The sequence below is a fragment of the Lepidochelys olivacea genome (genome assembly GCF_965140295.1).
Source record: "Lepidochelys olivacea isolate rLepOli2 genome assembly, chromosome: 4".
Taxonomy (NCBI): Eukaryota; Metazoa; Chordata; order Testudines; family Cheloniidae; genus Lepidochelys; species Lepidochelys olivacea.
This window is the reverse complement of record NC_140414.1, coordinates 113,897,783-113,910,356: the sequence shown is the minus strand read 5'-3', so window position 1 is coordinate 113,910,356 and position 12,574 is coordinate 113,897,783. Positions and strand designations below refer to the sequence as shown.

General features: G+C 41.5%; 1 protein-coding gene across 1 annotated transcript in view; it reads right to left on the bottom strand.

Annotated features, from left to right (window-relative positions):
• The window catches only part of DHX15 (DEAH-box helicase 15), a 67,911-nt gene extending 59,380 nt beyond the window's left edge, over positions 1-8,531 (bottom strand). The window contains exons 1-2 of the mRNA XM_084626437.1: positions 8,326-8,531; positions 2,281-2,629 (exon numbers count right to left, since the gene is read on the bottom strand). Of these exons, the coding sequence (XP_084482563.1) occupies positions 2,281-2,629; positions 8,326-8,396 (420 nt within the window). The 5' untranslated portion in view covers positions 8,397-8,531. The remainder of the gene's footprint in view (positions 1-2,280; positions 2,630-8,325) is intronic.
• Between the last annotated feature and the right edge of the window lie 4,043 nt (positions 8,532-12,574).

Here is a 12,574-nt window from a genome sequence, read left to right as displayed (position 1 = left end):
CTCAGCGCATATATTCAGGAATGTGGCCTTACACATCCAAAAGTTTTACAACCACTGCTCTTCATCCCAAACCTGCATTACCATGCAATCCCATCATTCAGTGTTCATTTCTTGGGCCCAGAAGCAGCACACCACCTGAAGCTGTTCTGTGAACACCACTGCCAACCTTGAATTGGTTCTTGCTATGTACAAAACCAATCTGTCTTCCAAGAAATCATCATGTTCCCTGTTGATTGAGTTCTTCTGTGGCCCAGCAAATATCGGAAGATTAGCTGTTCTGTGCTTGCAATGCTTATGACAACAGAGCAGAGCTGTACAGGATCCATGCTTCCAGATGGCAGAGAGCAAGGATGGCCGAGCAGGTTCATGGGATTTTTTTAAAAGGCACAATATTATGGGACAGATGACATTATGGGTTGGAAACAATTTCATGCTGGGAAGTTGACCCTTTGCACCCATTCATGCCTGCGTGACTAATTTCTGCACCATTATGCACTGTCAAAACTTACCAAAATACACCATGCTGGACAGTGGCAGGTTGCACAGTGAGATACCTACCTATGGTGCTCTGCACTGTCCATCGACATAAGCACTTCTAGCAAGTACACACTGTGCCGATGCAAGATGACAAGCATGCATGCGCCCAAGTGATGTACTACCCATGGCGGCTTTATGCCAATTTAACTTGTGTTGACCAAAGTTTGTAGTTCAGACATGGCCTAAGATTTAGGCTACTAAGTCCCTCAGTCAATTCTGAAAATTTTAACCCAAGTGACCTACATTGTAACCAAGAATACTGGAGGTTTAAGCCATTCATATGAAGGATACAAGCCACCTTATACCACTGCAGATGAATTCTCAGAGGCTGCAGTTAGTATACTTGATGGACTTTTATATATTAAAGTGACTGATTTCTTTAATGGACTTCTGAGAACATTTCTTTTCCAAAGGATCTGTATATTCAGAGTTGCCTCAGACAACCTATTGCACAAAGTGCTGACTTCAGCTGAAGTACTTCAAAAAAAAAAAAAGATGATGTAATATCATTGACGTATGTTATCATGCCTTCTTCCACTGACAAACAACTGGTTCCAGAAACCTGCAGTGAGAGGGGCATCTTGTACTTATGTCCTCAACATTTTCCAGACTTTCAAATTTTATTTGTCTAAAATCTATCTCCATAATTCCTGCTACAAATTCATTACAATCTGTTTAAAAACTTAAATTTTTTTTAGTCTTTATGAATCAATTCTTCTGCCTATGCAGGGAGATTTATGCATGTAATTCAATAAAGGACTTTTCCACATCAGCCCCCCGAGGAGAAACCAGGAGCTATATAGTGTTTGTACCTGTATTCAAACAAGCAATTTTCTGATGCCTTAACAGATCCACTTCTGTGTGCCACTCCCACTGTCTTGCTTATTTTGTAAGTCCCCAAATCTCTGGTGGGTTAGCAGGAGGCCTTTAGATCTAAATATCACATTGTCCAATGCACCAGTAGCTTTGGAAAGCTATGTATTCTGTACAAATCTAACCCAGGGAGACTTCTACCTAGGATATAGAAGGACATCCCACTGTCCTCTGAAGGAGCCAGCAACATATAGAAGTAGTATAACAACTAGAAGCACCACTAGTTAAAGAGAAAATAGATAATGTTCTCTTTCGACCAGAGTATGGAAGATTTGAGCTTCCGTTTCTTTGATGAGCATAGCCCAGGGGCAGCAGTCAGGAAAGGAGTTCTAATTCTGGTTCTAACACAGACTAGCTGTGAAGTCATGGATAAATCACCTAACTTCTGTAGCATTGTTTCACTATCATTAAAGCATGAATTTCTCTCCTTCATAAGTGTTGACATTAAATGTACCTTTTAGAGTACAAAGTGATATTCAAGTACTATTGAGACATTAGATTTTTGTATGTCAATTTTCTGATTAAATTCAACTTAAGATCACTCAGTGCCATAAAAACAGCAGTACACACATTTCTGAGAAATGCTTTTCCTTTAGTTTTCACCCATTAGCTGGACTAGCATCTTAAAATTAAAATTATGTGTAAAATAGAGATCAATGTTTTAGGCATTAAGCAACTGAAAAGTTCATTAAACAAGTATTGCTCAAGAGGGTAAGACTTGTGATGTATCACTAAGATACTGAAATAAAATCGTTAACACAATACTAAACAATTTATCGTAGTAATCCAAAAAAACATGGATATAAACACTCCACCCTGTGACAAAATCTTAAACTTTAAGCAGGAAGCATCAAGTGAATAAGAACTCACCTGTGTCGTTTTACCAGACCCGGTCTCTCCAACCAATACAAAAGATTGGTTCCTGATCAGGATATCTGTAAATCTTTCCTTATACTCCCAGACAGGGAGCTGAAGCCGCTTCTTTAGGATTTCATAGTATCGAGGTGTATGTGGTAGGTTTGTGAATGGATTAATACCCTGTGGAAGTATTGCTGGTTTTAAAGGTGGTAATCCACCACCAACAAGCAGCATAGAATTAGATGAAGGACGCAAATCTTTTTCCTTGTCTCTCTCTCTGTCACGATCTCTCTCTCTGTCACGATCCCTGTCACGGTCTTTAGAACGATCTTCACGATCCCGGTCACGATCCCGGTCCTTCCTAAAAGGATTTCCAGACACAGAAAAATAGAGAATGTTGAAGTTAATACTTAAAGACAGGATATCGCCAATGTATGCAGGAAGTGTCAAGAAAACTAGATAAAAATGAAGAGTTTAGATTCTTTTCCTTACATTCAGTAGTTTTAAAACTAAGAAATAGGAGCTAATCTAGAACAAAAGAAACAAAGAAAGTATTAAACTAATGTTTCACCATGGAATACATTATGCAGCTCATGCAAACTGAATGCACAGTAAATATTTTAAATAGTTTTGTAAGCAGCTTCACTTAAGTGTACGGCAGAGAAGGAAAAATATCACTGTTCACTTGCTTGCGTCATTACAAAGACCAAATTTCATGTCTGATGCAGATGCCATATTAGTTATGCAAAAATTACAAAAACACTCACTGCTCATGAATGCTGTCATGTGCCTTTACGTACAGGTAAGGTCAGAAAAGTGACTACAAGAGTAGCATCTTCTTAACCTAATACATGTAATAAATATCAAGATCCAGGCTCTCTTTATATATCTCCTTACTTTTCTGACAGCTCTTTCTCAGTCCTTTACTTGCTACCACTACAGAGCCACTTATAGTTATGGGAGGAAGCCGGATTCTATTCTTGCTCATGTGCAGTAGCAGCACTGTACCAACTGCCGAATCTTTTGTTATTGATGATGATGCATGAACTAGAAAGAACACAGCTTGATTCGCACATTCCAAGAAGAGTTTTTAGCCCTAGCAGTTAGAAAGTCCCCTTTATACTTAAGCTGAGCAAATTCGATATAAGTCACTGAGACTCAAAAATGAATCCCATGACTTTTAAGACTATAACTGCATTTAAAAGTAGTTTCCCCCTCCACTCTATCCCTAAATCTAGATCTAAAGGAACCTGAAATGTATAATGCATCGTTAAGTGCTCTCGGTTATAGAATAGTGGACTAGTAGCATCAGCCCAATTGTAGTAATGGGGGGGGGGGAAGAGAGAGAGAATACACACACACAGAGATACTTTCACCTACACACACACAAAAAACAAACTTTATAAATAGACATAATTAAGCTTCCTAGTAATAATGCTAGAGAAATCAGGGTAAAAGCATTTGTTTTTTAAAGGCAGAGAAACTGGGGTACAAAATGCACCATGGCATATCAAATGTGTGGCCTAAACTGTATGATAAATGCCCTTTAAATTAAGAGGGAACTGCAAATTAAAATTAATCCTAATCAGGCTGGAGGGAATATTCAGATCAGATATCTGGAGTAAACTCAATCTGCCTTTTAGTTTTACAAGTTGCCTTCAAACGGGTATCAAATTTAATTTGGCCTCGGATTCAGATTTCAAAAGAACAAAGACCATAGACCAATAAAACTGTTTCTCCTAATTCCCCTACCCAATTCACCAGAACCAGGTTTTTTGTGCAAGGAACATGGTCAATTTACAATCTAGTCCTTTTAGGGGGGTGGGGGAGGAGGATGACAGACACAAAAGGGGAAATGGACTATGCAGTGGAAATGGAGAAACTGACCATCCACAAAGAGCTGACAAACAAAACAAAAAAACTGGAAAAATGCTCATCTTTCAGTGACAAACACCACTTAGAATCACTGTAACAGGTGAAAATTTTTAGCCAGAAGTGTGATTTAATTTGACAGTATCCCTTTAAATTACAAAAATGTCCTGGGATGGTTGCAACCAAACCCTTTGCAGGATTGTGCTAGTGACACCCAAATGCTGAAATAACTAAACACAAGTAAAACAAAGGCCCCAAACTTTGGGGGGGGGAAGAGGGGGAGGGAGGGAATGTATACTCATGCTTAACTTTATGCTCTGAGAATCACCACACTGAAGTCAATGGGGCTACTCACAGTGCATAAAGTTAAGCACACGTGATAGTATTTGAAGGACTAGAACCCAAGCACGTTTCCACTATCCAAGATGAGAACAAAAGTAAACTTGGAAAAGCAAGATTATTGAAAGACATAATTCTGAAATACCAATAGGGCATTTGTAATATAGGTTAAGAAATTTAGTGATTGTCCACATACATACCCCTTCCCTTCAAAAATTTCTGACCCATATTTTCAATAACCACGACTAGTTTTGGGTGCCAATCTTTCAAATACCTAATGTCTGATTTTCAGGCCAGGACTACACAAGGTTATGTTGGCACAGCTATGGTGGTTAGGAGTGGGAAGAGGAAAATCACACCCCCTAGCCAACATAGCTATGCCAACAAAACCCTCAGTGTAGATGCAACTATGCCAACAAGAGTGCTTCTGTTGGTTTAGCTAACATCTGTTTGGTGAGGTGGTGTTACTATGCCAGCAAGAGAATTCCGTCTGCCTGCATACACTGCATCTACACTAGGTGCCTATGCTGCCATGGGTCCTGTGGCGTAGACATGAACTCAAAGTTACACAGTGCTTATTTGATTAATTTCAGTTGAAGATGCAGGTGTTCAACACTTTTTAAAATTAAGCCTTCAACAGAAAGCTGATCACCTAAATCCAGAGAATACTTTTGAAAATCTGGCCCTTTGAAACAAGACAACTGTACTTGGATACGGTATACTTGATAGTTTTGTTCCTGGAAAAGATTTACCAGTAAACTGAAGTTTAGTACCTCAAGGTAGCAGCATTGTCTCTTGCTGCAAGAGAGATAATTTAGCCTATACGTTTGGTCATAAGAGTTGTAAATAAGGTATTTATAAAATTAACACATTTTAAATAGGAATTGTGTCTTTTACAAATCATTTTTTTAAACACTTACAAGTACCCCAATTTTTTCTACAGAATTTCTAGTATGCTGTTGATACAAATCAAACTGCCTCAAAACAGTTCAGTGGTCAGGTACAGCAACTACACAAACAATTCAGAGTAGCAGCCGTGTTAGTCTGTATTCGCAAAAAGAAAAGGAGTACTTGTGGCACCTTAGGGACTAACCAATTTATTTGAGCATAAGCTTTCATGAGCTACAGCTCATTTCATCGGATGCACTGTGGTTAGTCTCTAAGGTGCCACAAGTACTCCTTTTCTTTTTACATAAAAAACTGTTATATTTACATATTTAAAAATCAAAGAATAATTACTGACCTTTTGGCTTGCAGCTGAGGATTCCCTCAACTTCATATCCTTTGAATTTCAATTCACAAGCTTCAAATGGCACAACAAAAATAATCCTAATAATCTCACCTAAAAGTAAATGGCCAACTGATCTCTTTAGGAACTCTTCTTATTCTCCCTCTCTATTTTGGGGCAACAGAAACTCTTCCTATTGGGCACCAGGCTGCCTCATATTATTCAGGGAAATAACAAGAATAGGCAGAGTTCCTGAAGAGAGCTCATGGCCAATTACTTCCCCCCACAGCATCTCATATTCATCCTAGGCTGCTGCTGGCCATGCCTCTTTTTAACATACAAAGTAGATGAATAGGCATGGGAGCTTCCACATACCAAAAAAAAAAAAAAAAAGAAATTGCAGCCAGCTACAGTTAGCACATAGTAGTTTTTGTATTTTACAAATTCTAAGACCAAGACTGTTTTAAAAAGTGGCTGAGTGACCGAGCAAAGGCCAATACTCCCTGCTCTTATTAGAAAAGGCCCATAAGAGCTCTAATTTACCATCTCTAGATCCTCAATTGATTGTATGGCTCTAGAGGTGACCAGTAAGAATTACTGACACCATTAATATGTTGTTTATTTATCTTTAAAAGAGACCTAAATTTTACAATATTTTGTGTCACTGTTACCCTCACTTTCCCTCTGCAGTGCCTCTGGTTTCAAAAATTTGTTCCATTTTATCCTAATTCATGTACTAATCCTGCAATGAGCTTTAAGATGATGCATCAGACTGTAAACTGTCTGAGCCAGCACCTGTCTCATGCTATCTGTTTGAACAACACCATTACAATGAGGGTCTGATGTGACTGAAGCCCCTGTGCACTAATGCAATACCAATAATAAATATAGCAAAAGCTTAAAACTTAACTTTTAAATTAAAGCTTACATTTTGCTGAAATTAATGTCTTCTTATGCCCCCACACTAGCCAGGAAAAGTATCCTTAGTTACAACTAGAAAAATGTCAATCTGGAAAAATGCAAACTACACCTGGCAAAAAATAGATATTTGATTGGAGGGAGAATCTGGAAGCAGAAGGAGACCCCATGACAATGAGAAGCTTTTCACACCTTTTCTTTGAAAATATAAGCCTACCACTAGGATCAGACTTTTATGAAGGAGACCACCCAGACCAGCATTAGATAGGGTAATAATTTGTTTCTAAATAAGGACTATGAATCCTCTTGCTTCAGAGCATATACCAGTTACTAACTGACATTGATTAGGACAAAATTCTCCCAAAAGGGAAAACTATTCTGTGTGTGTCTACTTTGGCATTTCTTGCATCTTTCTCTGAAGCTTCTGTTACTAACCACTTTCACAGAGGAGATACTGGATTAGATGGTCCGGTGATTTGATCCAATGTGGCAATTCCTATTAGTCCTCCATCATTTTTAATTATTCCATTAAACTTTTTCTGTTGTCCACACACAAACAAGAAAAATCTACAGAATACTATTTTAAATTTTAGAATTCAAATGCTTCAACCAAAACGTAAACTAATTTAAGGACACTCCCTAAATTTTTGTTGTTGTTGAACATACATCCACCCCAGCAATTTTCAGTGTAAGCTAAAAACAAAAATAAATTATGTCATTAAATTCACTCCTGTGTCTCCTACCATCTCTTCCAATGTTTGTGATTTTACAATTACTTTTTTTTTTGGTAATGCTTTCCCCTCTTTTGTTCACCTGTGGATAATCTCACACAAAGAGGAATGATTGATCACACAGGGGCAACAGTGAAACTGATTAGACACAAAATGCTGAAAGATGCAGAGAACACAAACAAAAGAATCTTTTGTCGTACCCTTCCCCCGCCAACTTCAGTTTCGATAATCATAGCGGTTACTCGTAAACAGCAGTTTGCAAAACTGCAGACATAAGTTGCCGAGATCACTCTAAATTACTGAGGGAAGATGACCAGCCTTGGGCCGAAAACTATGATCTGGTTCAGGCCATGTCGGAGTGTTAACGACACGAGTTTAGAAATACTGATCCCCACTCAGCCCTGCGCGGGGACCCGGGCTCACGGGACTCTCTCACCCGGCCGCGGCCAGAGTGACCCGAGGAGCCGAGTAACGAGAGAACAGATGGGGTCACCGTTTGCACGGATGCAGGAACATTTCTGCAGGAAATCGGAGCCCGCCCCAGCCAGGATTTCGGATTCCTGCATGGAAAGGAGCAGGGACCGGCTCCCTGCCGCTCCCACCCAGCTCGCCCGGCGCCCCCGCCGTGTCCCCTACCCCGCACCGGGGCTCCCGGCGCTTGGAGAGGATGGACGGGGTCATCTCTAGGCTCTGGGAAGCCGCCGGGCTCTTCGGCCCGCCGCCCCTCCCCCCGAAACGGGACGAGGAGACGCGCCTACCCCCAGGGACTTGCCATGCGGCTTGTGTGCCGCGCCCCGCCGGCCCCTCGCCCCGCCGATCCCTGCCCTCCCGCTCCTCGGCCAGACCCAAGACAGCAGGGAGCGAGTCTGGCGCCGAGGGTACAAAGCGGATTAGGCGGGAGCAGCTCCAAGAGCGAGAGTGACCGACCCCGACCCACAGGCCGCGCGGCCAGGCCCCGGCGTCCCTCACCCGTCAGCCGTGGCGCGCTTCTTGTTGGAGCTGTAGTCGTCCCCCAGGTCTAGGCGATGGCGCTTGGACATAGTACCAGCGGCAACAGGGGGCTTCGGGCGGAGATGGGTGCGGCGGCTCCGCGCTCTCTGCTCCTCAGGCAGCAGCGGCAGCGCCCCGAGGCCAGGAACAGCAACTAAAATGGCGGCCGGAAGGAAGCCCGGCTCCGCGCGAGACACTGAACGAGCGGCTTCGAAGAGGGGGAAGTGGTGCACCCACTCCTGGTCCGGCTGGGAACCTTACCCCCACGCGTCCGGGTCCGGCCTGCGGATCGCTCCTCGGGAACCCCATTGCCACCCCCGGAGTGGAGAGGGGGCCACAACGTGAGGCGGTGCGAGTGGGGAAAGGGGTGGGGCTCTGACATGGCGCTCACAGGGGGAAAGAGCCGGTGCTGGGCCAGCGGGCCTGCCAGGAGTGGTGTGCACGGGACAGCCTGGCCCTCTGGGCACTGCCCCATGGCACAAAGCAGGACCAGCTCCCCACGCACCAGGGACACGGTGCCTTGCCTAGAGACCAGACTGAGACTTTGGCTTCAGCTGGTAGTGTCCTCCTGCAGCGTGTCCAGGAATAGCCTGCTTAAAACAGCCCATAGCCCAGACCCACAACTGGGCTTGGGAACCATCCCCACCCCTTCAGCACCAGTGGGCAGCGCTTCCCCACAATGACTATGCTGTACCATTGTCATTGCTTTTCTGACATGACCTTGTGACTTGCTGTGAGGGCTCACTTAGCCTTGCTCCACAAACAAAGACCCAATCCTACAGACTTGTTACATGTGTCCATCATAACTTTACACATCATGGGACCACTCATCTGCACTGTTCCCTCTAAGCTGTGCGCATGTGCACGCGCAGACAGATCCTAAACCCCGCGCACACAGCGAAACACCGCACACACAAAAAATGAAATATTACATCGGAGCCAGGCCGAAATATCATTTACGGGCGACTTTTGACATTGTTCGCACACCATCTATCAATACAGCCAGACTCTACTAGCTGGCAAGGGGGGGAAAGGGAAAGGAGGGCAATGAATCATACCCTCCCCAAGCATTTCGAACGTGGAATATTGATCACGTCAGGACAGTCAGGATCCACACATGTCCATTTTCCTGCATTTTTTTGCTGCAGATTCATGGATGTGATGGGCGCTATGCACAAACTTCCAGTATCCTGATCTGAATGAGCTCCCGTTTGCCCTTTTGTCGAGTCTCGCTGTTAAGCGCATTGAAATAGTAGCCATATAATAAAAGTATTAATTTTAAATAAACCAATCTGGTAAAAAATCAATCCCAAAATGTCACTGTCTAGAGGTTTAAAGTGTAAAAGAACAGCGACTTCATTTAAATCTGGATGGCTGGATGAGACAGACGGTTACACCAAAGTCACATAGTGTAATGCTTGTTAAACTTCGTGAAATATTCACATATGATGAAGACAACGGAGTGCTTTGTGTATACTGTTGAGATGCCAGAGCTTCGGGGAGAATTTTCAACAGGAAGAATGTGGAACAATGTATGGAAGTTGGATTTCTTAAAAACGTCATCTGTCAAATCCCTATGTTCAAAATACAAAGACTTTTCTTGCTGAAGAGATTTTTATAGTCAGTCAGTACAATGACTTCAAGTTTGCAGTAGCCAAAAGAATCAAAAGCCAATTGGTTTTAAGTTTCCCGGATATGGTGACATTTGCTCATTAGAACGAACAGTTTCAGGATCTTGCAAACTTGATGGATATTGGAGGAACATTCCTAGCATCAAGTGCAGACTGTGAGCGTGGCTTTAGCTTAATGAACACTCTAAAAAACAAACTACAGAATCGTTTACAAGTAGATCATTTGGACATGCTGATGTGTATTAAGAGTTACCAGCTGGATGGAGGACTGATAGAGACTCAAGGAGCTTGGCTTGTTTAGCCTAACTAAAAGAAGGTTGAGGGGAGATATGATTGCTCTCTATAAATATATCAGAGGGATAAATACCGGCGAGGGAGAGGAATTATTTAAGCTCAGTACCAATGTGGACACAAGAACAAATGGATATAAACTGGCCACCAGGAAGTTTAGACTTGAAATTAGACAAAGGTTTCTAACCATCAGAGGAGTGAAGTTTTGGAATAGCCTTCCAAGGGAAGCAGTGGGGGCAAAGATCTATCTGGCTTTAAGATTAAACTCAATAAGTTTATGAAGGAGATGGTATGATGGGATAACATGGTTTTGGTAATTAAATATTCATGGTAAATAGGCCCAATGGCCTGTGATGGGATATTAGATGGGGTGGGATCTGAGTTACCCAGGAAAGAATATTCTGTAGTATCTGGCTGGTGAATCTTGCCCATATGCTCAGGGTTTAGCTGATCACCATATTTGGGGTCGGGAAGGAATTTTCCTCCAGGGCAGATTGGAAGAGGCCCTGGAGGTTTTTCGCCTTCCTCTGTAGCATGGGGCACGGGTCACTTGCTGGAGGATTCTCTGCTCCTTGAAGTCTTTAAACCACGATTTGAGGACTTCAATAGCTCAGACATAGGTGAGAGGTTTTTTGCAGGAGTGGTGGGTGAAATTCTGTGGCCTGCGTTGTGCAGGAGTCAGACTAGATGATCATAAAGGTCCCTTCTGACCTAAATATCTATGAATCTGTGAATCTGGACAGAGATTATATTGAATGGACAAATGAAAAAGATCGCAGGGAAAAACAGTAAGCTTAGTTTAGCAGTCTTTGACATTTCAACCAATTAGGAAATTAAAATGCATTTGTAATTACATATCTTGTTTTTGGCTGATAATCATTTATTGATATTTTTAGGAAAATTTTAAATTTAAAACACAAACTCTTGTTTTTCTTTTTTTACTTATGATGTCTCTATCTGAAAACCCATATAAATTGACATAATGGCATACTTATTAAATTGTCTTTATTATATGTTTATCAGAATCTTTTTGGACATGTTTATAGAATGAAAGGTGAAAGTGGACACCAACAGGCAAAAGCCTGTGGACTGATAATGATCATGATTAATAAGTGCTTGATATATGCTCGTGATGTCTATAAAAAAGATCATAAAGTGTAATGCTTAAAACTAACTTCTGCTTCATGAAGAATGGTTAAATTTCCTTTTTCTAAGTATTTAAAAATGACATTTATAAAATAACATGGTGTAAAACTATTATTATCACAAATTGCCAATTAAAACTTTTAAAATATGTAAGCATTTTACTCGCTTGGGTGCATTTGCCTCATGGTGCACAAATTTGAATTCTGCTTCAAAAATTTGCACAGAAGAAATTTTTTGCACACACGGCCTGTCAAAAATTAGAGGGAACATTGCTCACCTGTTTAAATCTTTGCAAGATTGGGGTCATAGCTGCCCATTCATCAGCAACACCAGCTCAGAGCAACTCAAGCCCCACTGTAGGTCTGCACACACAGCTCTATCATGCTAGTCGTTTCAGCTGATGTCAATGAGAGCAGGAAAGACTTGAGAACCATCACAGTAGAAAGTATCACTACTGAGACACATCCCAGAAGTTAGGATCTTCACATATTATTCACAAGTTAGATCTTCACATATTATTCACAAGTTAGATCACACATATATCTTAAAAGGATCATAAAATAAAGAGAACCCCTTCAGGAAAGATGGTGGTGTGCAAAAGGAACTAACTGGTACTCATGAGATGTGAATTTAATTCCTGCTTCTGCCACTTTCTCCTATTTGTTGTCTTGTCTCATCTATATAGGGCTTGTCTACATAAGCAAGTAATATCTATATAAGCTAAGGTTTTAATTTAAACCTTTATAGTTATACAGGTGTAACTCCCCAGTGGACACTCATAACATAGGTCTGTTTGTTTGTTTTGTTTAAGCTAAACAACAACATAAAAAGCCATCTTATTTCCAGAATAAGAATGTCCAAAGAGGGAGTTATACCAGTATCATTTTTATTTGGAGCTATCAACTGTCTGCTTTAAATTTGGGGACTCTGGATTTTGAGCTTTGTAGTGGCCAATCAGGAGTCAGCATCCAAGCAATACTTCAGATTTATACACAACTTTGGGGTATCTATTTCAGGAGGGGTCATGGCAGAATAGTCTTATATGGGTGTGGCTCTATTTCAAATTTTGACCCACTAAAGGTGATTTTGGCATTATCATTATTTGTTTATATTCTGGAAGCACGTTGATACGCCAACCCCATTGTGCTATGCACTATATA